Below are 27921 nucleotides of genomic sequence, written 5' to 3' on the forward strand. Positions count from 1 at the left end.
TATCTGTGTCCACTGCCCGTCGGGCCGTCCTGTACTCATACTTCTGTGGTCAGTTTGTAACATCACCTATCATCAATTTTCTCTCCTATCATACCTCGACATTGTACAACTTGCATACATGGACGGTACCCCCATCCCGACTAGTCGACATCCGTCCGGTCGGAAATTCCACCTTCCTGCCCCGTCTACGACGTCGCTCGATAGTATAACATGGTCTCTAGTACCCCCAGTCCAACGGCGTGTCGCAAAATTACCAATCCTTCCTCCGATCACGTCCATAGCGATAGCGGTCCCTCTCAGACTCCCTGCTCCTGCCGTCACGCCGGTCGCGGTTCAGCCGTTCCCAGTCCCTCAACTCGCGATCCTTGGCCCGCTCAAGCTCCCGAGTCCTATCTCTGCCTCGGTCATAGCGATCGCGGTCTCTCTCTCTCCCTCGGTCCATGTCCCACTCACTCTCACTCGTTCGTCGACGATCCCGGTCGCTCCGCGGAGCCGTTGGCGGGCTTCGCGTGTCATGTATGGTCATAGCAGCAAACCGCGGAACATTTCCCGTAAAGCTGGGCGAGGGCCCGGCCGATAACGGGGGAGGGGGCGGGGGAATTGGGAAAGACGGGGACTTTGTGGACGAGTTTCTGACCACCGACGTATTGACTGACAGAGATGCTGGTCGCGGTAAAGTCATTCCAGATGACGCGTGTCGCGGTGCAGGAGTAGACGGGGTAGTTGAAGTTGTGGAGTTCGCGGGTGTCGATAGCGACTGGACAGTAGTCGAAGCAGTAGCCTGCTGTTGTCGTATGCGAGTAAGCGACATGGCAGTACGAAGTCATCGTTGATCGAACGAACGCACCTGCGCCTCTTGGGAAGTCTCGTCCACAGCCCTGCAATATTGGGTTGAGCCACATAGACGGGACTCAGCATATTAACATTACTGACATAGCATTCTCATCCTGAGGATCAGGCGGGATTGACGGAGTCGGATCAACCTCCATCTTCACGACCTGTTCCTTGCCACCTGACTTCGGAGGTACCTTCGTGTGTTTCTTCGCACGGCTCATAGCAGCGGCGAGAGGAATACTGATGGGTTGTTGCTGAGAAGCGGAAGGTTCGGGCGGAAAGAGCATATCTCCAGCAGCTGCTAGTGCCGTCCGCGTTGTCCTCGAAATAACCTTCGTCGGGGCCATCGCAGTAGCTTGCGAAGATATTGAAGTAGTTGTCTCAGCGGGTGAAGACTCTGCGGCGCGCGTGGTTTTGCTGTTGTTCGCTGACGTCTTATGTGCGGCTTTGGAAGCAGAGCGTTTCGCAGGAACTGCGGGAGCTGAAATCTTCCTGGATACAGGAGTCTTCGCGGGTGTTTTCGACGACGAAGCGCGACTGGACGACGCTGCCGAGGGCATCGATGCTCTCCTCTTGGGTCGCGCCTGCTCGTAATCGGAGTTGTCGGTAGACTCCGGCTCCTGCGCTCGCCGCCTCTTCTCCTTCTTCACCTTCGGTGCAGAAGTCTCCGCCATATCATCGTCCACCGTATCACCGTCCACCGTGGCTCTGGCCAGCTTCTCCCTGATGACGACCGCTGCAGGCGTGTCGCCTTTCCCATCGCTCCGAAGGTTCAACTGCTTGAGGCCCTTGTATAGAAACTTGAACAAGGTCTTGGTGACTTTGCTGTTCGCGCGAACGTCGTCATGCTCCTTGCGCACGTCTGCGCGCAGCTCCCAGATCGCCTGCGACAGTTGCATGAGGGAGAACTTGTCCTTGTTGATGTAGATGAGCAGGCCGATCACTGAGAACTCGACCGGCGCCACTCGCAATGGTTTCTGGAATGCGATCTTGTACTTCTTGTCCTTGACTAGCGCGACGAAAATATGGAACGTCTCAAGCACCGCCGCGCGCATACTCTCCGGTACGGGCTTGTTTGTCTGTAACCACTTCTCTAATTTCACAGCGCCAGGGAAAGTCGTGTTGGTAGAGGGGTGGCTGTCGATCAGGTAGATGATTGTGGCTAGACATTGGAAGTCTCTACCGCGGTCGGTTCCCCAGTCAAGGTCCTCGCCAAACCCGCGTTCGCCCAAGATGATTGCTTGCACTTCCCGGACCAGCGTCGGCCAGTATCCCGGTATTGCCTGCATGCGTTCTGGGATTATGAACGGGTAAACGGCTCATACTGAAAGAGCGGAAAGATCCGAATTTACCGGCTACTGTGAGGGCCACACCAAGTTGGACACGCTGCAAAGTCTCTCAGCAGAGGCTTCCAACAAGACAAACTTGACTGCTAACCTGAAATATTTCTCTTTCTTCGTCATCTAGCAATCCATCGTATTCGATACAGGTGATCTGCTTGTTGGCGAAAGCTTGCATAAGAGGCTTGGGTAGTATGAATCGCTTCTCGCCTGCAGCAGGCTTGTACCAGTACTTCTTGCCAGAAACGCTTTAGCAGTGTGAGCTAAACACTCGGATGGGGCCAACAGTCGTAACATACTTGTCCTTGTCTGAGAAAAGGTCAGACATATGCCGGAAACCAACGATATGGACTCAAAGAAACTCACGCGGGATCTTCGGTGTGGTACGTAATTGAATCCGCATCAGCCATGAATCAGGCTTGTCGCAGTGCACTCACCAATCCATCCATGAAACTGTGAAGCATACGTTGTGAGATCATGAATCATGAGGACTGTACTGACGATGCGTGGTGTCTGTTGCAGTGGGCGCACAATCGTGGGCAGATGCCATACCAAGACATAGGACATACTCTGGCCTTTGTGCCTTCGGTCGGTGCCAATCCATACAGGCGTTTGCGAATCCACTTCAACATCGCAGATAATGGAAGAAGCGCATAGATGACCTCCACTTGGCTGAATCGTATCAGGTCGCAAAAGCTGCTAAAACGTTGCACGCCACCGTGCATCGTATGCGAATACCACCGAGGCACGTCGGCGGAGTTGCGAAATGGTGCAAGTGTCTACCTCAACCACACGGTAGCTCTTGAATGCAGGCCGAATGGCGGAGGAAGATCATAATGCGGTCTGATGGTTCTATTCATTATCCGAAAGGACACTCACAGTTGTATCGAAGTTAGCCTCTGCTTGCCGTCGATGCATACACGGGAGTGACTGCCGTCGTCATGGGTGGTCACCGCTTTCCACGAGTTCAGAAATGCGCATTCACGATGGCTTCGTGACTCACCAAAGAGTACAGGGGGTATGTAGTAATTCCTCAAAAGAGAATCTATGAGTCCCGACTGCTTGGCTTCGCTCCAAACGATGTCTTGACCGAGGACGTTAACTTCACACAGACAACGTGGTGTATGCGCGACAACGCGCACCTCTCTGGTACTCGGGATCAAGATGGATAGTATTGTCGATTATCTGATCTGCAAGAGGCCACCCACTTAGCACCTGCCGCTCAGGAATGGCCACGCCCACTCGCCACCTACCGTACAGGCTCTTCGCGGTGTAAGTTGTTGTGCGGTATGGCCTGAGGGCATTCGTAACCTACGCATAGATACGCACACGAGTTCAATCACGACATCCATCACGAGCGCGTGAGAGCTACTCACGTTGTATTCAGTCTTCACCTTTCGCGGTGGCGCCTTCTTCTTAGGCGCGTTCGAGGGCAGGTATTCATCCTCGTCAGACGAAAGCTCGGTGAGGCTTGATTCCCAGTCAGAGTACATAGAGGTAGAGACAAGGGAGACGGATGGATAGAGGGGCGTGGTGGAGGTTGAGAAGCAAAGATGCGGATCGATTCAACTTCAAGGGCGCACAATATATGTAGTTATTGTCCTAGGATCCTGGCTTATCACGTGATCAACGCGGTTTCTGTCGGAGTCTCAAAGCGACGCGACCAGCCACCGACGCGTTCTCTGCCAGCAACTTGCCAAGCACAGGCTCTCGTACTTCGTAAGCTGCGCTTCATGCTCGCCCACCTTCATAGCCCAGTCGTGTCTCCAAGGAAATATTAGGAAGACCACTAGAATCTCGAGGATCCGGTATGTAGCCGGCGGCATGAGAATCATGAATGCGAACAGCATGCATGGCATCGCATATGGCTACATGTCTAACGAGGAACGGTACTGTACACTATCCGAGAGTAGGAACATAGAGTACGCACGGAAACTCAGGCCTGCGGAGACATAGGTGGCGGGCGGAACGAGTCCCTCTGGCGGCTGTTCTTCGTCTCCACACGGACGTACTCGCTCTCCTCCTGAGCCTCGTCTTCGTCCTTACGCACGCTCATGTATGCCTCGCCGAGGAGCTGCAAAGCAACGGCGCGCAGTAGTGCCCGCTGGCGCGGAATGGTCGTGTCCTCGAGAATTCGGTCGCACGTCTCGCGGAGCACCGACTCGATCTCTAGTTTCGTGCCCTGCACGCATGAGACCCTGTAAGTCCAACTGATGCAGATATAGCAACACAGTGCGTACCTTGAAAAGCGCCTGCAGCCCCTTCTCGGCCGCCTGTTCCTCGAGTCGTCGCTTCTCCTCTGGAGTGAGGTTGCCCGCCTTCTCGGCCGCTTGTATCTGCTCGAATACGTTCTTCAGCTCCATCGCCGCACGAAGTGTCGATACACTGTAAGATACGTGAATCGTGAGGGTCTAGCGTAGCAAAGGAAGTGCACATACGTTTCGCTGAACACATGGTATTTGCCTTGCACGTTGTGCAACCAGCCGCCCATGCCGAGGAAGGACTGATTCGAAGCCAAGTATTGCTTCGCCTTCTGCAAGTAGACAAAACCAATGGCATGAAGCAAGTCGACACCATACGACTCCTTCTTCAGCTCCTCTGCCTCCAGCTTGCAGATCGTCCTGAAGCTCTCCGAGACCTGCGGGTCGTTCGGACCGGCCGCAGACTCGGTGAATATCGAGAGTTTGCGGTCCAAGTTCTCCACAAGCTTGGATATCCGCTCTGCTCGGACAGCAGCTTTCTGCAGCACCATCCTCAGAAGACCAATATTGTGTGCACACGAGGAAGGAACTCACCTCGGCCTGCTGCTTGCGGGCCTTCTCGTCCCTCTTCGCCTTCTCCTCTGGACTCAGTATCTCTCGGCCCTTTGCATCGCGTTGTACCTCCTCTCCTTCCTCGCCCTCCTCTTGCAAAGCCGCCTTCATGTCCTTTGCCAGGCTGATGTGGCCAATGATGGGCACGAATCGGTCTCCGCCGAAGATGGTGCCGAAGATCTCCTCCGGGTCCACGAAGCCGCCCTCCGGTGCGCTCTCCTTTGAACCAAACTCGTTGTACTTGCGCCTGAGCTCGGGGTCCGACAGCGTCTGGTACGCAATCGCGATCTCCTTGAACCGCTCCTCCGCATGCGGGTCATCACGGTTCTTGTCTGGGTGAAACTTGATGGCAAGTCGACCTACAGCGATAATGGTGTTCAGGGCCTCATAACAGCGTATGCAGGAAGGCGCAAGAATAGGGCACCGCCGCGGAGTTCAGAAGCGAAATAGAACATACGATATGCCTTCTTGATATCGTCTGTGCTGGCATTCACAGGTACACCGAGCAAGTCGTAGTATCCGGTCTCCAACGGATTCTCCTGCGTGCCAATCTTCCTCCCTTTTCGTTGCGTCTGGGATGACGAGGCGCCGCCTCCCGCCCCTACAGTCGAGCCGAACCTCTCCGTATACTGGCTAGGTATCTGCGTCGGATAGAACGCATGCGTGATGATAGTCTGACAGTTGAAGCATCGGACGTTGAGCAAAGTCCCAGGTCGTGGTGCCGGCGATGGCACAGGAAACTCTAGAGTGACTGAACACTGCGAGCAAGTCGTTGGTATGTGCGGGACAAGTGGTCGTGACTGGATCGTTGCGCTCATGGTCGCGCGTGTGTATGGAGAAGTCCGTTGGGTAGAATCGTGAGAGAAGTAGCCGTGTACCTCAGTGTACCATTAAGGCCGGGAGGTGGAGGTGTGCGGCGAGAAGCTGAAGCTCAGGCGCGCCTCCAAGAGGGCTGTGCTGCCCAGGTGCTGCCGCGTCATGCTCGACTTTGTGCGCCGGTGACCACTGCCCTTTGACTTTCGTATACAGCAACCTGACTTTGTCCTTTATATCGCGCGACACGAACTCGCATCTTTAAGAAACCACTAATAATACTCGCATGCCCATCGTCAACGCATCTCCCAGAACTTGCGCGAATTTCCAAAGATCTTGAAGGGGCTTGAGAAAGTTGACACGCTCGAGCCTTCGGATGGCCTGCCGCAGACGGTAGTTGTATCAACGCTGGCTAGTTCCGTGGTAGGCTTCATCAGTCGTCCCTGTCCTTCATAGGACTCCACTGCGTGGATCAAGTGAGTGGCTCGTTGACCTGATGCTTGGTTCTAGAGGCTGACCCACAATGCAGCCCCGTTGTTGTACGCGATGCCCCTGAATCGTTGCTCGAAGTGCGGCAAGGTCCCCGCAGATGGACTTAAGAACTGTTCTGGCTGCCATGGAGCTACCGGTGTGTACTGCGTATGCTCAACTATCCGGTGACCTAGTAGTCCTCCGAGTGACATTGTCCTCGCAGTCCTCGCAGTGCCAGAAGGCACACTGGAAGATCCACAAGCCAATGTGCCGCCCCATAGGACCTGACGATGTCTGGGGCATCAAGATACTCGATAACCGACACCAACCCTGGTCCTGCCAGTTCGAGCACGTCGTGCTCAACACCTCTCATCCGATTTTCACGAGGGGCGAGCTTTGCCCCGTGACCGAGAAGTGCGGGTACCCCCTGGTGATATACAGCGACTCCATCCACGGCGGGATACCCGCTCAAGAGAACAACCAACCTGCCGTCTACCTCCGCATCGAAGCCCACGATGGATTCGCCCCGATGCGGTGCGTACGCCCTTCTGTGATGCATGACTGGCTTCGATTGACCCCGAAGACGTCTCCGCCGGCAGCTGGCAACTTAATGAACCAGGAACGGTGAGTGACCGGGCGGGATTCAAGTTATGCCCGGCCACGTAAACTCTGACTATTCTTCCTGCAGTGTTACGTCGTCCGCCAGGACCGACAGCCATTGACTAAGGAGGCCATCGAGATAATCTACAACTTCCATTCCTACCTGCTGGACATCGTCAACCCAGAGTTTGCGGTTAACGGACACGGGCCTTGGCGGCAGGCGTTGAGTCCCGAGTGGCTGAAGAGTTTCGCCGATGAATACCGGCAGGACGAGATATCCCGGGAAGGACGCCTGGGCTTCGACTTCTTCCCTTAGTTCAGTGCGTCGGTCGACGTCCTTGAGTCTAAATCTGTGGTAGAATTTGGATAGGTCACTAGCATCAGAGTACTCCGAATGCCTCCGTATTATGGGTCTCTTCGTTAGCTTTGTTCTTATGAATCATAAGGTCTTCGCCAATCCTTTAGCACTGGCGTTCCTAGTGGTGGAACAAAATGAGTACATGGCAAGATGGTTCAGTCCGGGCTCGAACCGGAGACCTCCTGTGCGCTTCCTGTGAGACAGACGTGATAACCAACTACACCACTGAACCGTTATTTATATTAAACAATTATATATTATATAGCGCTTCACAAGTCTATTACAGCCCGCCTCCGCAACTTTTGAGTTCAGAACTCGACGCCTACATTACGGGGGCACGTTCACAACCTGTTTGGTGCTCACGCGTATTCCGCGATCTGCCCGTGCTTGCGAAACTTAGCCAATTGCTATGGAGTTCCCACAAAGTTCAATACTAGCAGAAGTCGCACTGACGTTCTCCACATCAGTCTATGCAATGATGCACCACCGGCAGTGGGCAAGTACTGCTGGCACTGGCAGCTTCAGCATCCACAAATTGAGCCTATTGATCACTCTAGTCAGAAGCAGCAGCCACCATTCATGTGAGCATTGCTGATTTTGTCGTGCTGGGTACTACTAGCCTCACATTCGTTTTCGCGCCGTTGGGAGACATGTTCACATACCCCGAGGGATGCTTTTCATCAGTATCAAGCCACGGTCTCGTACGCGAAGTTGGAATGCGACTGCTGCGCACTCTCAGGTTCTTCACGTGCGCGGGTGCTCTCTCGAAGGCGGCATGCCCATCCAAACAATCCGTTCAAGGACGCTCACACGCCGAACTGGCTGGGTAGTAGAGCAGGCACCTTAGCCCAGGCCTCCTTGACAGAGTATCAATGCAGAACCCATCCGTCTTCCTCCGTTCGACAAATCTTCTCTGTGTAGTTGCGGTGGTTCATGACTTTTGGACTCTGGAAGGCTCACAAGTGGGAAGGGTAGCCACGGGAGGCGGCAGGTCTATATGTCAGCTTTCACCAGTGAGTTCTTCTGCTCGTCGCAATATGTGGACAATAACGCGGGTTGTTCCACACTAAACACGCTTTCGGCGTTCTTGAGCCATATCTACGCTGAGGAACTTCAGTTTCGTGAAAGCCGAGAGGTCGTGCAGCAGGGGGTCCCATCTGGCATCACCCCACTCGATACCACGGATAAACAAACAAGGCAAGCCCTTGTCTGCACCTCCGCCGATCCAGTTGCTCGCAAAGGCGTGACACCATACAGTCAACTCCTAACCGAAAGCCGCACATCAAAGCTCCAAGGCCGCCGGGCCAGGCCAGCCGCTAAGAGGAGTAAGTATTTCTCTCCACGGGAATACGGCATACATACTATGACCCATCTGAATCGCCAGGCTGGACCCATAAACACCTATTCACCGACCGACCCTCGCTCCTGCATCCAAAGCCTCGACTCGATCGCATCCGTATTACCAGTACTTAGTTGCCAGGCCTCGCCGCAGGCAGGCGAGGTATGTACGTACCGTCGTCACGGTTCGCCACTCGCGACAAGAGCCATTCACTGATCAGTGATGACAATCCTCCACGATTCAAACAGGTCGGCCCAGCCTGAATCCTGAGCCGACGACGTACGCGGTCGACAGCCTTCTCCCGCTACAATAACGTCACACTCGTCCTGAAGCAGGCCGCCCCGCTCCCGCTCCCTTCCCGTTCGCCCTTCTCGGGGGCTCTGGGAACTAGAACACTCGAGGCAGAGGGAGCGGCCGCCTTGGTGATCCTCGGACGCCTCGTCTTAGGCGGCAAGGCGAACCTGAACGCAGTGATCCGACACGATCATCGACGAGCCTGCCGGGTTCGCGGACTAATCGTGACACGGGGAGGCCACCCAGGGCATCGTCGGTGGAGCTCTCCCGCTGAATGCACGCACCATCCACCGAGGCGGCTCGACGGGAGGGGGTGCTCGCGGAGTGCGCCGGCGGACAGGCTGAACGCCGACCCCTTCCACACACCTTCCTAGCCTGTCAACGCGCCGTTAATTAAGACAGTAGCGCAAAGCGAACAGATATTAAGCAGCTATAGCTAGCCGACACTTACTCGGTTGCCAGGACGCGTCCTGTCACGTCGGTCTTTTGCATACTTACCTATGCTTACCTACCATCATGCCCCGCGTACCTAGGTTATTGGCACCTGAACCTCTAGGCCTCTTCATGCGCGGGTTCATTTCAATACTTCGGCTGATATGTATGTCGCTTGGAGGCGCCCCGAGATACTTACCCTTCGGGTAGTCCTGCAAGTGCCTCGCCCAGAGCTAGGCGCTCGACGCTCCACCCCGCGCCGACGGCCGTATGTCTCCCCGAACCCGTCCTTCCCACCCATACGGTGGGTGCTCCGGTACCATGACCTACGGTGTAGCTTTGTTGGTTCACGATATCGACGACACTCGGTACAACCCGAGCCCGGGCTCACGACGGGCTCCGCGAAAGGGCGGAGCAATCTTGCATTGGATAGCGGGCCTCACGCTGGATCAGCTGCGCGAGATACGAGGGGGTCATGCTGACGTAGGGCGGGACCGTCATGGGAGATACCTCGCCACTTGGGCACAATACGTCGGCACGCTCGGAAATGTGCGTCGGTCCACCGTTATGCCCGGCCGAGCTGTGGTCTCCCCTCTCGTGCGCTCGCTTGCTGCATCGAACGAGACCTGCACGGTTCTCCGCTGTTGTTCGAATCCATCAGTCGCCAGTCGCCACTTCAGAGCTCACGTACGAAGTGCCAGCCAAAATTGGGAACGGCCATACAGCGGTGTGCTTGCCTGACGTTAGTGCGTCGTCTGTCGTCTGTCGGCGAAGAATGTTCCGCCCTCTTCGTGTAATTCCTGCCTGGTTCGTCCTGAACATCAGTACGCCGAGAACATGGGCATTGGCACGCACAAAAGACCGCTATGTTCTGAGAACGATTCTTCGGTGCAGTCCAGCCCTCGGCACGATCTGCTCTTCTGCACAGCAATCGGGGGAAGCTCGTCCACACGGACCCTGAGGTGATATACTTCATACGTTTGACGTCAGCCATCTCGGAGATGGGCGAGCCCATGCATGCTTGACAAGCACACTGCCCAGCCTGGCCTACAGGAGGGAGGCTGACCCGGGTGCCATGCGTGCACGGAATGCACACAAGTCTTGGTGGCGGACAGAGGGCTCATCACCCGTCGAAGCTGCCTGAATGCGGTATGATGGACCGGAGCAGCTCCGGCTCCCGGTACGCCCGTGCGCGCCGGAAGCGTCCCGTGCGTTCTGCGGGGGGCTTCTACTGCCTGCGCTGAGTCGCCCGCTGTACGCAGTGAGAGAAGGCAGAAGCAGGCGAGCGCTACGCACATGGGCTGCGACAAGTCACCCATGACATGTTCGCTGTGTTCTGATATGAACGATACTCCTACTCCCCACCCCACCCGCAAACGAGCACAGCCGGTGCAGGCACCGAACATCGTCCAGCGGGGTTTGCGTGCTCTCGATGAAACACGATGCTCCAGTCCGAAGTCACCGGGGAGAGACGAAGATTTCGCTATGTTGCAGACCGCGCAGTCTGTCGTGGCTGTGATCACAGTCCTCGAGAGGGAGATCGAAGTCGTGCTAATTCAGGGGTTGCGCGCTTTCTGGAAGTAGAGCCAGTCAGATGGGGGATGCGAGCTTCCGCAACCACACGCGAATTTGCAGGATGTCGTATGTGCAGCGAGAACAGACGGCCCTGCCGTTAGACGAAGCAGCGAAGCGTGGTGAGCACTCGAACAAGCAAGAACGATCCATTGCTCCAAGCTGACCTGATCCACTTCCTTCTGGCTCAAACGTCGCAGTGTAGGCGAGGATCTATGCTGCAATCCCCGGTACGCGTCGCATCTGCGAGAGGCCGCCGAAGCACTCGACGCTATCGCTCTCACGAGGCGAATAGTGCCTGCCTCCTTGCCCTCTGCTTCTGAGACGGCTCCGGGATCTCCGACTCCGTCGCACTAGCCGAAGAGAGATAGGCTGCCCGTACTATGTACGTAGTGCCTGCCTGCGGAAGGGGCACATGGATGAGATGTCCGTGAAGCGGATATGCATATATCGCAAGAAGCACCTTCTGCAGAGATGACGGTGGAGGAGATGCTCCTTCCCACCATGTAACGCTAGCGTGGCGCCGCGATATTACTTCCGTCCGCATTCACTCTTGGCTAGCGGAGTCGTTGGCTGCATGCGCCGACGCTGATGTCGGAATGGTGTGGTCATATGCACCTATGATTGAGATCAGCCCTATAGATTATACATCGCATACAGTTAGCGCACCTCGAGAACCGAAAGATATGGCCAGAAGACACAACATGAGGATGGGGAGAATCGTTGGACGGGGGGATATGACGCGGACCATCGGTCGGAGTCGCCGGGGAGGACGACGTAAACGACGCGTGCGAGCATCGGCTCCTCATCCAAAATGCGCTGTAGGCGTCGGTGGAGAGGCAGGAAAATTGGTTCATTTCGACAAAGGGAGTGCCTTTCGTGGTTGCAAGGAGACATGTCTTCGGTCATGCTATTGGCTGAATGCTTCTAGAGTCGGCAGAGGCTGAGCAACACGATGCCTGTAGACGTATGCACCTTCGTCATCATGAACAGCAGATTACCAGCTACATGGCCCCGTGTCGAAACGAGGTGCCAAGGCGTTGCCTAGAGAACAACTGGTTTCAGTGAGTGTATGAGGAGAACTCAGCGGAGCAGCCGCCTACCTCGTGCGCTGCTGTAGAAAGAGAGCCTCAAAAGCTACATCATGTGCGGAATGGACGGCCGAAAAACTTGAGCATCCCGACAGCTGGTGCTGTTGCCTTCCAAGTTGCTGTTACTTTCCCAGCGGAGTTTCCGAAGGACCTCGCGTAGCCGTGTCGGCAAGTATTTGCTGGATTGCCGCACTGTCAGGTCGCAGTCCGGCATTTGCTACGCAGAGACGACATCAGGGTGCCGTAAGCAGGAGCACTAAGTAGTTTATGCAGAGCAAGTTGGTGCCAGTGCACCGAGCCGGACTCGAAACTGAGGCTGCATGCGCCGAGATGGGCCGTGTGACCGTGACGCGTCACAGCGTTGAACGACAGGAAGGCGCCAGCGGGCAGGTAGACTTGTTGTTAGTCAACCACCACCATCTTGCGCTGTTGGCGTGCCGCTTGTACGACATACAGCTTCGGTCATATTAAACCTCGGCTTTGTTATGCTTAAGCGGTGGCCAGCCTGGGCGAGAAACCGGCAGTGCCGGGCGCGGAGGTATTTTGGTTCCAATCTTCGTTGATAGAGCGTACGCACATCGCCGTCCCACGCTGCCTTGAGCCGTGGCAAGCACTGTGCGGGGGCGTGCCGGAGTGTTGCTGCTGCGTCCGGGGCCTGGTGTGGCCAAAAGCGTGCTGTCCATCAAGCAGGTGCTCGGAAAGCTCGCTTGAAGCTCCGATCCACTCAGGAGGGACGATTGCTGCATGCTTGGCCTCCGGGGACCTCTCCCTCCTCTCACGAGCGTTGCAGACCGCGAATGGGAGTCCGCCTGCTTCTTGGGCAGCGGCCGGGACGACCAGCGATCCGGGATTCTACAGAGAGCCTCTCGTTCGGTAGCGGTGCGATTCTCTTCCTTTTTGCTCGTCGCTTCTCCGCGATTTAATCGATGTTCTGGCATAGGTCCCGAGCCCGGTTTGGGCCTCCAGCTCGTCATGCGTTGCGCCTGGGAGAATCCGAACCTCGCCTTGGCCGCTGGAGATCTTGACATGTTCGCCGACAGGTACACTCTGCGAAAGTTCGCAGTCCTCTCATGAGATTCCAGGCTTCCTGCTCGATCTCTGATGGATCCGACCGCTGGGATCTGTGGAGACGTTCTGTCGCTTCCTTGGGTATTACTTACGCAGCTGGAGGCATGCACGAGGTGGCCCTCTGATTCCTGCCGGTCCCCGAAAACTCGCCTCGCATCTGCGCAATCGACGACAGTCCCATCGGGCCTTATTCGAAATTGTCGTATGGGGGCGCATCCCCGCTTCCCGCCATATAAAATCCCCGGGACTGCAGACACTTCCCTCACTGCCGTGCCTCCTCCTCAGGGTCTTCTCCACCTCCACCACCCTCGCTCTATCTCCACGATGCCTTCTCATCGATCCACGCCTTCGACCCCTTCCGCCTCTGACAAAGAAAGCGCACTGTCCTGTGCGTCGAGCTCCAGTGGTTCCTCCACTCTCCACCTCAGCCCACCTGCACCCTACTCCTTCTTGGTTATGTTCGGTATGTTGTCCCTTCGCGCTCGTATGTCGCCTTTCTCACTGAACACATTTGTCGGTAGCACGATCCTCCATCCTGTCGCTGCTAAGGTCGGCTATCTCTGTCGGCCAGCTCGAGATCCAGGACTGTGACGAGACCTTCCGCTTCGGGCCACCGAAGAGCGACACTATTGTTCGTCTCAAGGTCCTCAGCGGGAAGTTCTGGACACGCGTATTTAGGTGAGCGGAACCTTGTCTCCACCGTCTGACGTGTGCTGATAGGGGGATTGCAGCGAAGGAGATCTTGGATGTGGGTGCCCCTCCCTTCTATGGAGCAGCACGAGCTAATTGCCACGCTATTCAGTCAGCGAAGCCTACATGATCGGCGAGGTCGAGGTTGAGAATCTGCGGGAGATCATGGTCGTGAGTAGCGGAACCACGCGGACTTCGGCTCATCTTCTCATGTATCTTCTTCCAGCTGTGGTTGGACAACCAATCAACGATGTCTGCTATTTCCTCCCTATATGGTCGCGTCGCGGCTGCCCTCTCCGGTCTTCGGAACGCCTTCTTCGGCCAGACACGTTCTCGAGCACGCCTTAACGTAATCGCCAGCTACGACCAGTCAAACGAACTTTTCAAGGTACGCATCGCCCTTGTTCGGCTCGGCCATATCTTTGCTGACCCATCCTTGTCGCAGGCGTTCTTGAGCAAGGAGATGATGTACTCATGCGCGCTCTGGTCAGACGAAGAGGGTGGTGTCCGCGGCGACTTGCTTCAGGGCCCGACAGATGGCGACCTGGAAGCGGCACAGCACCGAAAGATCCATCACGTGCTCAAGACCCTTCGTCTAAAGCCTGGCGACCGACTGCTTGAGTTCGGGACCGGATGGGGAGGGCTCGCGATAGAGGTGCGTTCCTGTGGTGTCCTCCGACCGCGGTAGGGCCGCCGTTCTCACGAGGAGCTCCCGCAGGCTGCAGCATCGTACGGCTGCGAAGTAGACACGCTCACGCTCTCCATCGAGCAGAAGACGCTGGCGGAGGAGCGGATCAAAGAACGAGGCCTCGTCGGACGTGTGCGCGTCCACCTCATGGACTATCGCGACGTCCCAGCTGAATGGGAGAACGCGTTCGACGCGTTCGTCAGCATCGAGATGCTCGAGCATGTGGGGAGCAAGGTCAGTGCCGACGTCGCTTCTCCGCACGTGTCTCAGCCACCCCCTGACGCCATCGTCCCATAGTACTACAAGAAATACTTCGAAGTCGTCGACTTTGCGCTCAAACCCACGGGGGCAACCATCGTCGTCACCTGCTCGACGTTCCCTGAGGGGCGTTACAGCGGCTACCAGTGCGTTTCATCCCCATCGGTGGGTGTTAGTCGGCGCCGCTGACATTCTACCCAAAATAGAGCGGATGACTTCATGCGTCGCTATATGTGGCCGAATTCGTGCCTTCCCAGCGCGACCGTCTTGATTGATGCGGCGTACGCCGCGTCGAAAGGCCGGTTCACTCTCGAGGCTGTCGAGAACCACGCACCACGTACGTGCTAGAGCTTGCTTGACATGCTCTATGAATCACTTACTGACGCCTGCTCCACACAGATTATCCGCGCACGCTACGGACATGGGACCGCCGACTGAAGTCGAACCTGCAGCGGGAGATCATGGTCCAGCAGTACCCCGCACTGAGTGACGACGCGACGTACGGGTCGTTCATCCGCAAGTGGGAATACCTCTTCGCATACGCTGGCGCCGGGTTCGCCAAGGGGTACATCACCTGCCACATGCTGACACTTGTGAGAGCGGTGAGCACCCTTCGATGCGATGTGCTGCGCCCTTGCTCACGGATACAATGCAGAGCGACGTAACCCTCGCGTGCGATTAGGGTCCCACGGGCTCTGGACTACCGGCGGACGGATTGTGTACGATCACGAAGGACGCAGCCGCGTGTTGTAAGATATCTCAGGAGGATCAGGACATTGAGCTTCGGCTGCTCTGCTCACGATCCCGCACTACCACATTCATATGATCATCGCCACTACCTAGCTAGATGTTGTATGTACTATATTGTTGTGCTAAGTACGTCAATGATACCCCTCTGCTTCGGGCCCTTTTGTGTGTTTGCTCCGCGCCGAGTCTTTCAGTACTTCCGCCGTCCGGTACACGCCAGGTGATTTAATGTTCAATGAACGCATGGCGCTGCGTCGTTCATTACCGAGAACATGCGCTGATGTAGGTTGCCGTAACCATTAGTCTACCGGGGGAGGGCGTCCCGTACTCCATTGTGGCGGCTATAAAAACGTCATAACAGAGGCCGCGAAGGTTGCAAATTCTGCTTCATGTGGAGTGCTGGTACTTACCCATGCGAATGCCAGTACCCGTCCCACGCGATCCAGACGCATTTGCGGAACCGCGAATCGTGATAGGCACTTGTGCCACACTGAATGCTCGGTGGTACTTTCACGGGTGAAAACCGGTACCAGGAGAAGCGGGCGGGTTGTTGCACGACGCGAGACATTCCCGTAGCCAGGGGCAGCGGGTGGTGCATGCCGTACGGCACGTCAACGCAGAAGGAAAGTCAAACGCAACGTGTACTCAATTCCCCCGAGGCAACTTCCCGTATTGTATCCGAGACGAAGCGCAAAGAAGGTAGATGGTAGAAGTCTACGCCGACCTAGACGCAGCCAGGTCGTCGTAATGCCAGGTGGAACCCACTCTGTGTGAGCGAAACTGCGCGCTCTGCATCTCCGGGCTCCCGCAGCTCAACCAATGAACGAACCCCCTTACGTTGTGCCCGTACGTATTGTATCTCGACGCGACCTCGGGCGCTGCAGCATGAGAATACAGGAGTGGAGACACGAGAAAGCTCCCGCTAGAATAGAGTAAATGAGCTTTAAGCGAAGATGGTGTGCGCTGGTTCCAGGTGGATCGTCTGGAGTCAGCAGGATGCGATCATCGACGCGGAAGATCATACCAAGAGTGTCTATCACCATAGACGACGAATTCCAGCACCAGCTTCGTGCCCCGCTTGTTGGCGAGTAGAAACGGACGTCCGGTCCGCGTCATGGGCAGACGCGCAGGAACGCACTGCGCAGAGTTCGACATCAAGGGGACTTTCTGCCAGGGTGCCCATCGTATGCCGTCCGTCCAAATTACTGCGTCTCCCTCGCGTGCGAGCCGCGCCCCTATCGGTGGGAGGGGCGAAGATGTGCGATTACTGGCGCTATGAGTTGGATGAAACGCGTGGCCTCGGTGACTATTCCTGTCCGCGAACTGCGAAGCCAGCCCTCTACGCTATGCCAATTGAGTACTGTCAATAGAGGCTTGGCTTCGAATTAGATGCCGGGTGGCCGTCGGAACTACAGGCGGCCGGAACGTTGCATCATAGCTGATACGTGCTCTTGAGGTCGAACAGCGGCCAGCAGCTCGATGCGTAGTATTACCTCTGCGCGAGATCGAACGACCTGGGGAATTAGAATTAGAAACGTAAGCAAGTCCAAGAAGCTCTCCGCGCAGTACCTGTAAGATGCGGAACAAGCTCAATACAGTGCACGTGTGCGGGAGATGGTGTAGGTTCATTCCCTAGAAAGCAAGAGGCACGAGACAAGTGCTGGGAGAGAGCGTACAGACTGTCAGTCCATTAGTACAATGATGTTTACGCGTATTCGCACCCTCGACCTCATGGCGAGCCCCATGAGCACGAAGGCTGTTTCAAAACGGCCCAGGTGTGCTGATAAGACAAAGGCGGGCGCGGGGTAGTCATGTCATGAGGATGAGCGGAAGAACGGACATGGGCAGCTACTGTTCTGATGTCGTTCCGGCGTGTGACCAAACCGTTGCATGCATAGTAGGATATGTGGGAAGGAGATGGAGGCGATTGGGAGGGCCCGAGCGACATGTCCGTTTCCCCAGCGGAAGTGGACATCGGATTGCTATGTTGCGCTAAGAGAACGGGACGCTCCCCGAAGGTCCCTCGAACGAGGCCGCACCGAAGAATCGAGGACAACAGAAAATATGGATGTCCGGGGGGCGCGAGCGCGACTGACTTCGGCGATGCGAAGGTCATCAATAATCCCATATGTCCGGTTTACGGGCTGGCGGATTTCGGTGCATGAGTTCACGAGGATCATTAATTGGTCCCCACGGGCAAGCCGCTGTAGGCGCAAAAGAAACATGCCCGGGACCGCGGGGCGTCTCCTGCGGTTCTTGATGAGAGAGCGCTTATGTTGGGAAACTGGGAATTTGCAACATGTGGTACTCATCTGTAACCCATCGCCCACTCCGAGAGGGGTGGACTACGGTCGTCAACGTAAGTGACGTCGTCATCGTGGGATAGTGCATAACGCGGATCAGGAGGCCTTCAGTGAGCCGGCATTATGGGCCTTCGAATTCGTAACGGGAAACTTGGCGGACAAGCACATTCTGGCTGAGGCGATGGAGACTGTGTCGACAGCTGTACCGGTAACCACTGTGGACCTCTGACGCTATGAACAGAGATATTGGCCAAACGTAAGAGATAACAGGGTCCTGGCAGTATGAGAACCGACTGGCGCTGACCTTGCGCGTTCGTGGGCGGTAGACTTCATAGACGCATGGTAGTAACGTCGGGAATGAAGCAAGGGCCCTGGTTGTAAGACCCCGTACCCATGAAAGGATACGCTCCGCTACCATGCCTGATACCGGGGCAAATTCCGACGGTCCGGCTGCATGAGATCAGTGAACTCGGAAAGGTCCACAATCCTTCCTTACGTCCGAAGAATATGCCGGCATTCTCATCGATCGCACCAGACGCGATAGCCACAGTGTCCTAGGGAACAAAATGCGTGAATACTGTACATGCTGCAGTCAAAACAAACCTTGGTCCTATCCTGAGTCCACTCCGTGTCCTAACCTGGGAAATCACTCTAACCCAAGGTATACGACCCTCCGCCCATACCCTCCCTCTCCAGGCCGGTGACGAACGGAGACGGCCACCAGGACTCGGGCTTTCTAAGCCTTCGCCCTTCCGTTTCACTCCCTAATCGTCCTTCTGCACCGTCGATCAGTTCGACCGACTGGATAATAGTATTGACAACAACTCCTCGTACCTCGAGCTCAGATGCCACTTGGCACGTCCGCTAGTCTGTCAACAACCCAGCTTCCCGGCAGATGGATCCGCATGGTCACCCGCAGCACGTCCACTGACCGTCACGTTCGAACCAAACCTTGCCCTTCGGCAGGATAATAGTCCGCAGGGTGGGGCACGCCTTGCTCCACGCGCGAGCGATCTCGCCTTCGTCCTCTATCGAGGCGGAGCCCGCTGCCATAAACGTCAGGTAGCGAAGGTCGGAGAACTTCTTCAGCGACGGTCCAGATTCCTGTAGCGTTTTCTGCGGTGGAACATCAGCGTGATGCGATATGTGAAATCTAGTTATGGAGAAGGGGTAGGACCGAAACTGGTGCTCAACGACATGGTAGCGATGTCGCTTATAGAGACATGGGGGTCCCAACTCCTGACATCGGCGACGAGAGGTGGTGGTATCACCATGCCTACAACGTGGTCGAGCATACGGCTAGGTGAGCCCAATGAAGCGGCTCCTGCATGTTGCGGTTCTGCTTTGTACCGTCAACTTTGACATGGTTACGGAAGGAGAACACGAAGCTCTCGGTCGCGCCCATCGGACATGTCCACAATTCGCATCATCATCATAACGCGACGTCACCTCGCCGGCAGGTCGTCTATAAGTCAGTTGCAAAGTTGCGCTCCGTCGTGTGGATGGGTAAAAGGGCCCGATAATGTGGCCCCTTCACGTCACAGATCCGCTATAGGCCAGGTGCCGTCAAGTTTGGCATATACCTGACTGCGCAGGGGCGAGAGAACGCGTGCACGTTCTAATCTTTCGTAAGTGCTGATCGGGCAAGTCCGCAATCGAAGCGTACCGCGGTGTCACCGCGAGCAGACCACTGAATGAACATGCAGCAATGAAAAAAACGCACACGTAGCGGATAGTGCATGAGGGTTCAGTGCTACCGCGACAACCATGAATGGCACGCATTGGGAGGAGGCGCCGCAGCTTTGCGGACCACTACGGAACGGTGCTTAAACTTCTTGTTCTCCGGCTGCCTATCAACGTGAATCCGCAGCTTGACAGTCGGAGCAATCCATACTGAACGGCCACACAGGAGGAGCAACCAAGGCTGACACTCCCGGGCGGGTGCAACCCTTTGACGATCGGCTATATATGCGCATAGCCGGCTATCACAACGATGCTTCATATACAGAGTTGTTCCTCTCCTGCATTGGTCGCTCGCGCGGTCATACTTGAACGGCACGGGGCCATTTGCGGAATGGGACACGATAGTGTCACTGCGTATAGAGGAAACTGTGTTCGACGATGCGGCCCCGCAAGGCCCGAATCCTGGTGTAACAGGTATGCACCGAGACTCGTGTCCGACACTATAGGGCAAAGCAATGCAGGCCAAGGAGGGCATGCAGGAGAACCAGAAAGGAGTAACATTGAACGGCTACTCACATTATCAAACAACGCCATAAGCACCACGACGTGCAACGCCTCCAGCTCCGGCATCCGCTTGGCGACCTCCGGGAGGAGGACATTCGGAGACAGGGACGAGTCGAGCGACATGATCGTCAGCCGCTTGATTGGACATGTCGACAGTAGCAGTGAGTCGAGAGGCTGGCACCCGTCCTCCATGAACATCGACAGAGACACTGCCTCCACCGGACGACCCTTGACGACCGCCGCGATGACGGATGGGCCCGCGTGCACGGCACGGAACGACTTGAGGTTCGGCATGGCAGACTTGGAGAGCGTGAACGGCTGCTTCGTCTGAAACCCGCGCAGGCATAACTCGACGAGCTCCGGCTGTGTCTCGAGGAAGGCTGCGAGCTGCGTGTCGCAGCGAATGGACGTGCCGAGGACCTTGAGCTGAGCGCGGAGGCCGCCCAGAACCCACGCGAGCCCGTAGTGGTTGTCCTGTGGAGAGAGCTCAATGCTGAGGTGGCGGAGGTTGGGCAGGTGCGTGAGGGTGTCTCTGAGAAGACGAAAGAGGTTGGACACGACCCGGTGTTGTGCCCATTCGATCGAGAGTTTGCGGACGAGTACCGCGTTTGCGGGAGTGCTGCAGAGCACCTTGAGGCACTTGATGCAGCGTGCCATCGGCAGTTCAGGGATGATGCGATACAAAATGCGGGTGGCAATCGTCTGGAAGAGCGTGTTGACGCATATGACTGGAGGGAGGTGGTTGTACTCAAGTTCCTGGAATATGAAGTCGAGTATTTCGACGGGGAATGCGAGGAGGCGGAAGTAGGCATGGTCCTTGGTGGTGGTTGCGGCTGCGGCTGTCGAGGTGGAGACTAGTGTAGCATGAAATTCTTCGCAGACTGGGTTAAGCAGAGAGATGAGTGTGGACATTGAACACAGCGAGGACGGTCTCGAAGACGGCGAGCAGAGGGTTGTGGTCGCTGAGCTCAGTGCCCCCTCGGCGTTTAGCTCTCTGATTGATTGTGACCACTTCCCAGTTTGGAAAGTCACAGTAAGAATCAGCCTCTCGAAGCCCGGGCCTCGGGCCTTCGAGGCGGCGTATCGCTGGGTCAGCACAATTCAGATTCAACGGGATAAGGTGGCATCGCATTGACAACAGCAAGCGCATGCATATCCGCCTGTGGCTTAGGATGCCTAAGTGACTCATGGCATGGTGACACTAATCTGCCACGACCGTGCTAAGTACAACTTTAGCTCGCAAAATTCTAGATGAAGTTACCTCCGACATCCCCGGTTGCTCTATATAATCCAACTGCTCTTCTGCACTTACTTCAGTAATTTATGCCCGGCTATTCAGCGTACAGCTGTCAGGGTGCCTTGTTGGTCATCCTACTCGGCGCAGCGGGGGTATGTCCGTGGGCCGCTACTGTGCTTCAGTCATGAAGCCTTCTCAGCGGCTGTATGACTCGAGAGCGCACTTTTTATTGCATGGACCAACCCCTCGTCATGTACATCCTGTCAAACTGTAGCGCCTGCGCGCATCCGACCGCCCTATAGGCCTCGCTTCAACTTCGACGGCCCAGCGCTCCTGCTCCGAACCTCCTGCCGAGTCTTCCGCTGTCCCCGCGTCGTTTCCTTGTCTCAGTGTCAATGTACATCACCATGACTCAAGCACGTCTTCGCCACAAACGTCGAGGATCCATCTCGCTGTCGGGCTGTGCCTAGACTGTGCTGCGACAGCGCCCCCGGGACTCGACAACCAATCCCCATTCTCGGAAGCCTGTTCATCATGTTCATTACGACGAGTGCCTCAAGAAGCTTACCAGACGCCCCAGGAAGCAAAGCAGACGCGTTGAGAACTGGATACCTACGGGCAGCCAAGCCCGCGAGAAGCAGCACCCGGGCTCACGCAGCAGAAAGTTCGTGAAGCGAAGTATCGGCATTACGAACGGTGCACTGTCCGAGAGGTTGCTATGAATCGACAAGGGGCAGAAGAAGAGCTTGCAGACCCTCGAGGCACAAGAAGGGTCCAGGCCTGGAGGACAATACCCCCGCGCGAATCACCCGGTGTAGGAACTTGCCGTCTGCACAACTGAAGGCGAAGGTCAGTCACCTGTCCAGTATAGTACAATGGTCTTGGGAGAATAGAGACGCACATGCTGAGGTCTGCATTGCACCGGTATTCCCCGCTTGAACGCCGTCAGGATACTTCCGGTGCACAAGGATGAACTTCGCCGAAGTCCTAACTGACACCGGATCCCAGAGACAAAGACAATGAGGGCATTCGGTTGAGAAGACGGGTCCTCGTTGTTGCCGAGTTGGATTCAATCTTCACGTCGCCAACTTGCACCACTCGGCATCGACACTGATACGACGGACGTGTCCGAAGTAAAGTTGCGCGCGACGGCCGGGAGATTATGTCACGCTCTGGGAGCAATGAGTCGGTAGCCAAACGAGTGGGAAAGGTACTAGACTCACTCACCTGGAGAAGGTAAGTACTGTAAGTAGACCGCCCTCCTCGTCCGGTAATGGCATATGCAGGCTGTAACTGTGGAGTTCGTGATGATGGCGCACCAAAACAAGTGAGTGAGAAGTGAGAGGGTTTAATGGGGTTTTCTGTATAAATAACGAATCTTGGGTGCGGAGTATCCTAGTACTACTAATGCTCGATCAATCGGGAACCACGTGCAAATCCGAGTCCAATGCAAACGGAATGACCGGGAGGGAAGGAAGGGAAGCGTAGGAACCGCAATAGAGAAATTAGAATATCGCAACGAAGGCTCTCGGGAAGGAAGGAATAGCGCGGAAGAGGAGGGGAGGGTGGGTAGCCAGAGGCGACGGGCAGAGGGACGTAGGTATCGTAGCGGAGTCTCCCGGGAAGGGTGGAGGTGTCGGGGAAAGATAAGGGGGAAGAACGACGATTATACTCGTACATATTATACCGAATCGGCCGTTCATGACAACTATTAACCGAGACCTGTGTACTATCCGAGGCTGTATGCTGTCCGAAACCGTATGCTGGTCGAAACCGTATGTTATCTGAAAACGTATGCTGTCCGAAGGCTATGATGTATGATATATGCGCCGGGTCCTGGGGTATAACGATGCAAGCCGAGAAGAAGGCCGAGGAGACGATTGGGAGGAGCCACAGAAAGATCATTGCTAGTCGATGGCGTCGGGCGTGAGCGTCTCGAAGGATGTCGCTGACCAGGTGCCTCTGGGTGAGGCTCGGAAGAAGGAGCGCTAACCGACGAAGATCTGGATGTGACCTCGTCGAGGAACATAATGAGCGACGGACGCGTCAGCGAGGAGCGGTAGAAGATCGCTACCGCTGGAGGCCATGAGGCCAGCCTATGGAGGAAGACGAGCGAGAGGAGGCCGAGTGAGCGTCGGAATAGATGACCTCGGGATCCGAGAGGTCGTGCTAGGAGAGTTCGAGGGCTGAGGGAGCGGCGAAGGCGAGCTGGACATATTGAGAGTGGCGAAGGCCCTGCGCAGGGGAGAGACCGAGACCGAAGAGAGCATCGACTTGGATGGAGTGCGAGGGACAGCGTTCTCCTTGTCCGCGTTCAACTTGATGGGCTGTGTGCGGGTCGGCATCCGAGCCTTCTTGGTCGCCGAAGTGGGAGCTGAGGTCTTGCTCTTGCCCTTGCCCTTGCCCTGGAGTGCCCTCTTGAGCAAGGCGATCTCCTCGTGGGCGGCCGCGAGTTCCTGCTCCTTGGCCTCCATGGCCGCATCCATCTGAGCGTAATGCTCACGTGCAAACAGTGACCGCACGCGAGTGTCGCACGCCTTCCCAGACGCAGTCTGCTCATACATCCGGTCGGATGTTTGCGCTGCTGATGGGGAAGACGGTTGACTAGCTCCGGATGCGGACTGGGCCGCAGAGGTGCACTCCTTGGCGGCCTTGAGGGCGTGCTGCAGCTCCTCGACCTCGGTGTGGCTCTCGTGGTACGCCGTCTTCACACGGTTGAGCTGGGCGAGGAGTTCGATGCGCTCCGTGGTGCTCCCCTTCAGGTCCGATGCGAGGGTTTCGGCCATGTTCTTCCAGTAGTTCGCCTCCGCTGCGTCCTCGGTGCTGTGCTTGAGCTCGGTGAGTTGCTCGTGGCACGACTTGAGCTCCTGTATCTTCTGCTCGAGCTCCCGGGTCTGACGCTCAGTGGTGATCTCCAGGCGCTCCGTCTTAGCCTAGGGGATCGAGTGAGTAAGGGCAAAGTACAATAGAAAGGGGCTCGACATACCTTGTACATAGCAGCTTCGCGCTTCGCAAGGTTCGCGTTGTCCTGCTCACGGTTCGCTTTGGCCTTCTCGTCGGAGGCGACCCGCTCGAGGTCCTTGACTTTGGCCTTGAGCAGCTCCATCATCTACCACACGTCGATGAGTATACCCGGCGGCGATAAAGAAAGCATAGGCATACCTTGGCGTTCATCACGGCAAGGCTCTCCTTGGTAGCGAGGGAGGTCTCCGTCCGGGTCTTCGAGGCGTTCACAGAGGTGAGTTCAGCCTTGATCGCCTCCCGTTCCTCTGAGGATACCTTGAGCTCGTCCTTCTGCTCCGCTATGATCGTGTCCTTCTCCTTGGCGTCCTTGAGTGCGGCGGTGAGCAATTGTACCAGCTCGTCGACCTTTGCGATGGCTGTAGCAGCATCTTGACGGGCAGCGACGAGCCCTGCCTCGAGTGCTGCAACCCTAGCCTTGAATGCCTCAAGAACGACCTGGGCCGAACGTGAGCACGATAACAGAATACATGAGAACAAGCACCAACCTCGAATTGGATATGAACCGTGCTGAGATACCCCTTGACCTGCGCGAGCTCGTCCTCCTTCTTGTGGAGGCGGGCTTCCGTGTCAGCCGCAACAGACCGAGCACCCTCGAGAACCGCACGGATGTCCTTGAGGTCAGCCGCCTGACCACAGATGAGCTGCTCGTGGGACACACAGCCGGGACAGGCAGCGAGGACGGCGGAGGTGGAGACCAAGTCGGCGTGCAGCCACTGCGTCGAGGCCCTGAGTGCGATGATCCAGAGGGCGACGACGGCGTACACGCGCAGTGGCTGGAGGATTTCAGCTGAGCAGTCGACAAAGAGTGTGCTAAAGCCGCCTTGAGGACCGAAGGTGCCAGTGGAGAACCGAACGTGGAGGAAGCCGAGTGCGCGGAGGCCAGCGAGGGAGGTGCATTTGTATACCGTGAAGATGAAAGCGGCCAAAGTGATGCCAGAGGACTTGGTGATGGTAGAGAGAATGAGCACGAGACCGAGGACGAAGATGACGACCGCGAGGGTGGGGATTGCCAGGGTGAGCGATCCCGGGTTGTGTCCAAGGAGTCGACCGCCGACCGGTGCCTCGGCGAGCAGGACTTGGACGAGTATGACGAGTATGAGGGAGAGCATGTCGATAGCAGGTCGAGAGCACTGGCGATAGTGGTTGAGAAGAGCAAGTCGAAAGCAACGAGAGCAGGGAGAAAGCAAGAGGTGGGAGGGAGAGAGGCAGCTCGACAGCCAGACTATGATACCCAGGAGGAGGCTGACTGCACGATGGGCGCCGCTTGAAGGCTGACACAAAGTCTTCGGTTGGAACTATACGGTGACAATTTCAACCGAGACTGACCAGTCTCTGGCGACCAAAACTATAACCTGGCATACGCTACTACACGAGGCTTAAGATCTTAAGAGTTCGTAGTGCGTGTTGTATGATGATGAACTTGTTGCTCGGACCGCATTGTTCCATCCCGCAGACCTCTCGAGAGGTTACGAGGTGATTTTATATAACACCTCTATCGCAAAACCGTTAGTTTGATGAAAGTAAGAAGCTCAAGCTTTCAGAATTCGCAGATGTCTGGTATACGCACCATCTCCAATCTGGCTGCGACGTTCGGGCCATATCGTCGACAAGTCCGGCGGACGACTGTACTTCATGCATCCACATCTACATGTTAGCGGGCCCACTTTGAGTCGATATGAACGCAGTAAAATCGCGCTCCGGGAGCAGGGCTGATCATGAGGTTGGTGTGCAGCCGCTTGGGAGACCGGATAAGCTCGCTCCGTCGCTGAAAATCCCGTACATTTGACTCGCATTTCGAGACCGCAATGTACACCGAGAGTTCATCGACTTCGATGACCTAGAGGTGGGCAGCCGTTGGCCTGATGGAGTCGGAAAAGAAGGTAAGAGTGACAGAGAAATTAGATGTCTGGCGCGCAGTCGCGGCCCGCCTCGGCGTCTCTGCAAGCTCGAGCGTTTACTAGCGTTATGCACGATTATGGAGAGCGTGCTCGAACACGAGCGTCGATGTCGCACCACGAAATCGGCAAGCCAGCAGAGGCCGACGCACTCTGCGGGCTCGAAGGTCTGTCGGCCACGGCTGGAGCTGGCCAGAGGAGCCAGAGCGGGGTGAGCAGCGGCACCGGCCACGTGAGGAGGTGCGAAAACCCTTAGCCGAGTCGTACGACGCGCCGCCAAAATGTGCTACAAAACCCGCTGGCCGCCATCCGTTGTCGCCACGGCGGTTGTCTCCTACCCATCTTCCCCTGGTTCGGACGTGTCGTACACTCTTTTTCTAGTGTTTCGTTCGCCGACTCGACGCCCGCCACCATGAACTCGACAGCGCCCACCGGACACCCCACCGCGCAGCAGCTTTACGCGAATGCGGGCACCGACTTCTCCAACCTCACCTGGCTGGAGGCACAGTGGGTCGCCTGGTACTTGGCGATCGGGAACCCCATCATCGCGACCGGTCTCGCGAGCTTCTTGCTTCACGAGGTACGTGCGCCGTCTTCGCTCGCCAACCAGCTCGCGAGTTCCAATCCCAACTCGTTCGACAGATTGTCTACTTTGGTCGTTGCATCCCATGGATCCTCATCGACGCGACGCCGTACTTCAGGAAGTGGAAGCTCCAGCCCTCGAAAATTCCTACTGCCCAGGAGCAGTGGGAGTGCACCAAGCAGGTCCTCTTCTCGCACTTCATGGTTGAACTCCCGGTGGTACGTGTCATCTTGCCTTCCTCCTTTCCACCCCATGTTCACCTTCATGTCAACGCTCGCGTAGATCTGGCTCTTCCACCCGATGGCTGAGTACTTTGGCATGTCCACCTGGCAAGTGCCCTTCCCGTCGTGGAAGCAGCAGGCCATCCAGGTTGCGATCTTCTTCGTCTTCGAGGATATGTTCCACTTCTTCGCGCACCGTGCCCTCCACTGGGGTCCTCTCTACAAGCACATTCACAAGATCCACCACAAGTACTCCGCGCCGTTCGGTCTCGCCGCCGAGTACGCGCACCCTGCTGAGGTCATGATTCTTGGTACCGGCACGATCGCAGGCCCCATCCTCTACTGCGCCTTCCGCCGCGACCTCCACATCGTCACCGTCTACATCTGGATCATCCTCCGTCTCTTCCAGGCCGTCGACGCGCACAGTGGCTATGGTGAGTCTCTTTCCCGTCTTCCCATGCTGCCTCCTCGTGAGAGCGTCCTATTCCCGTCTCCGTTCTCACGCGCCTTCCCTTCTCTCTCCACGCAGACTTCCCCTGGTCTCTGCAGCACTGGCTGCCCATCTGGTCTGGGGCCGAGCACCACGACTTCCACCACATGGCGTTCGTGAACAACTTCTCGACGTCCTTCCGCTGGTTCGACCGCATGTTCGGCACGGACGACAAGTACCGCGAGTACCGCAAGCGCGTCAACGCGATGAAGAAGCTGAACCTCTCCCCGGAGGAGTACGCTGCCCGCGAGCGCAAGATGATGCTCGAGGCCGAGCAGGAGGGTCTCCGCGCCGAGGCGGAGGTCGAGGCGTACTCGTTCAGCGGAAAGAAAAAGACCGCATAAACGCGAGGTCTTGGGGTTGGAGTTGGGATTCTTGGATCATGGGTATTGTTCACGTCCATACCACACTAGAGACGCCGTCTATCATTGCTTCTAGCTATAATCGCATAATGTACCTTTATACCTCTCACCTCGCCGTCTTCAAGCGGATTGCCTCTTCATCAGTACTTCA

General features: G+C 56.4%; 11 protein-coding genes and 1 non-coding gene across 12 annotated transcripts; 5 read left to right on the forward strand and 7 right to left on the reverse strand.

Moving 5' to 3' along the window:
* Window positions 1-54: 54 nt before the first annotated feature.
* On the reverse strand, window positions 55-3733 carry L226DRAFT_538270 (uncharacterized protein). The gene is made up of 13 exons (XM_067681458.1): window positions 3551-3733; window positions 3428-3485; window positions 3317-3364; window positions 3178-3258; window positions 3054-3129; window positions 2612-2627; window positions 2541-2547; window positions 2474-2483; window positions 2272-2422; window positions 2187-2220; window positions 934-2128; window positions 848-878; window positions 55-784 (listed from the first exon to the last, which is right to left on the reverse strand). The coding sequence occupies exons 1-13, from the start codon at window positions 3665-3667 to the stop codon at window positions 251-253; spliced, it is 2358 nt and encodes a 785-aa protein (XP_067531706.1). The 5' UTR covers window positions 3668-3733; the 3' UTR covers window positions 55-250.
* A 377-nt stretch (window positions 3734-4110) lies between these two features.
* L226DRAFT_469012 (DnaJ-domain-containing protein) lies at window positions 4111-5805 on the reverse strand (the record flags this gene model as incomplete). Its single annotated transcript, XM_067676178.1, has 5 exons — window positions 4111-4356; window positions 4406-4559; window positions 4613-4914; window positions 4970-5346; window positions 5445-5805. The coding sequence occupies 5 exons, from the start codon at window positions 5803-5805 to the stop codon at window positions 4111-4113; spliced, it is 1440 nt and encodes a 479-aa protein (XP_067531707.1).
* Window positions 5806-6003: 198 nt separating this feature from the next.
* Window positions 6004-7337, forward strand: L226DRAFT_538272 (uncharacterized protein). Its single transcript, XM_067681459.1, has 5 exons — window positions 6004-6276; window positions 6330-6439; window positions 6495-6805; window positions 6871-6895; window positions 6960-7337. The coding sequence occupies exons 2-5, from the start codon at window positions 6347-6349 to the stop codon at window positions 7185-7187; spliced, it is 657 nt and encodes a 218-aa protein (XP_067531708.1). The 5' UTR covers window positions 6004-6276; window positions 6330-6346; the 3' UTR covers window positions 7188-7337.
* Window positions 7338-7380: 43 nt separating this feature from the next.
* Window positions 7381-7461, reverse strand: L226DRAFT_t227. Its single transcript has one exon. It is a non-coding gene; the product is annotated as a tRNA-Val (tRNA).
* Window positions 7462-7597: 136 nt separating this feature from the next.
* L226DRAFT_538273 (uncharacterized protein) lies at window positions 7598-8129 on the forward strand. Its single transcript, XM_067681460.1, has 2 exons — window positions 7598-7810; window positions 7878-8129. The coding sequence occupies exons 1-2, from the start codon at window positions 7639-7641 to the stop codon at window positions 8057-8059; spliced, it is 354 nt and encodes a 117-aa protein (XP_067531709.1). The 5' UTR covers window positions 7598-7638; the 3' UTR covers window positions 8060-8129.
* A 14-nt stretch (window positions 8130-8143) lies between these two features.
* On the forward strand, window positions 8144-8918 carry L226DRAFT_209220 (uncharacterized protein). The gene is made up of 2 exons (XM_067672895.1): window positions 8144-8734; window positions 8817-8918. The coding sequence occupies exons 1-2, from the start codon at window positions 8227-8229 to the stop codon at window positions 8879-8881; spliced, it is 573 nt and encodes a 190-aa protein (XP_067531710.1). The 5' UTR covers window positions 8144-8226; the 3' UTR covers window positions 8882-8918.
* Window positions 8919-10175: 1257 nt separating this feature from the next.
* L226DRAFT_209238 (uncharacterized protein) lies at window positions 10176-10938 on the reverse strand. Its single transcript, XM_067672896.1, has one exon. The coding sequence runs from the start codon at window positions 10698-10700 to the stop codon at window positions 10281-10283; it is 420 nt and encodes a 139-aa protein (XP_067531711.1). The 5' UTR covers window positions 10701-10938; the 3' UTR covers window positions 10176-10280.
* A 2411-nt stretch (window positions 10939-13349) lies between these two features.
* L226DRAFT_574150 (cyclopropane-fatty-acyl-phospholipid synthase) lies at window positions 13350-15343 on the forward strand (the record flags this gene model as incomplete). Its single annotated transcript, XM_067684988.1, has 11 exons — window positions 13350-13488; window positions 13547-13703; window positions 13757-13773; window positions 13828-13886; window positions 13942-14103; window positions 14161-14370; window positions 14434-14637; window positions 14701-14807; window positions 14868-14998; window positions 15061-15263; window positions 15317-15343. The coding sequence occupies 11 exons, from the start codon at window positions 13350-13352 to the stop codon at window positions 15341-15343; spliced, it is 1416 nt and encodes a 471-aa protein (XP_067531712.1).
* A 3001-nt stretch (window positions 15344-18344) lies between these two features.
* On the reverse strand, window positions 18345-20914 carry L226DRAFT_209270 (uncharacterized protein). The gene is made up of 3 exons (XM_067672897.1): window positions 19971-20914; window positions 18546-18827; window positions 18345-18484 (listed from the first exon to the last, which is right to left on the reverse strand). The coding sequence occupies exons 1-2, from the start codon at window positions 20868-20870 to the stop codon at window positions 18621-18623; spliced, it is 1107 nt and encodes a 368-aa protein (XP_067531713.1). The 5' UTR covers window positions 20871-20914; the 3' UTR covers window positions 18345-18484; window positions 18546-18620.
* A 1442-nt stretch (window positions 20915-22356) lies between these two features.
* L226DRAFT_209419 (uncharacterized protein) lies at window positions 22357-23195 on the reverse strand. Its single transcript, XM_067672899.1, has 2 exons — window positions 22423-23195; window positions 22357-22367 (listed from the first exon to the last, which is right to left on the reverse strand). Exon 1 carries the CDS (start codon window positions 23098-23100, stop codon window positions 22600-22602), a length of 501 nt encoding a protein of 166 aa, XP_067531714.1. The 5' UTR covers window positions 23101-23195; the 3' UTR covers window positions 22357-22367; window positions 22423-22599.
* Window positions 23196-23291: 96 nt separating this feature from the next.
* On the reverse strand, window positions 23292-25328 carry L226DRAFT_574152 (uncharacterized protein; the record flags this gene model as incomplete). The annotated part of the gene is made up of 4 exons (XM_067684989.1): window positions 23292-24128; window positions 24182-24304; window positions 24358-24654; window positions 24705-25328. 4 exons carry the CDS (start codon window positions 25326-25328, stop codon window positions 23292-23294), a joined length of 1881 nt encoding a protein of 626 aa, XP_067531715.1.
* Window positions 25329-26526: 1198 nt separating this feature from the next.
* On the forward strand, window positions 26527-27752 carry L226DRAFT_469067 (C-4 methyl sterol oxidase; the record flags this gene model as incomplete). Its single annotated transcript, XM_067676185.1, has 4 exons — window positions 26527-26694; window positions 26757-26915; window positions 26980-27352; window positions 27448-27752. 4 exons carry the CDS (start codon window positions 26527-26529, stop codon window positions 27750-27752), a joined length of 1005 nt encoding a protein of 334 aa, XP_067531716.1.
* Between the last annotated feature and the right edge of the window lie 169 nt (window positions 27753-27921).

The sequence above is a fragment of the Lentinus tigrinus genome (genome assembly GCF_003813185.1).
Source record: "Lentinus tigrinus ALCF2SS1-7 unplaced genomic scaffold L226scaffold_31, whole genome shotgun sequence".
Lineage (NCBI taxonomy): Eukaryota > Fungi > Basidiomycota > Agaricomycetes > Polyporales > Polyporaceae > Lentinus > Lentinus tigrinus.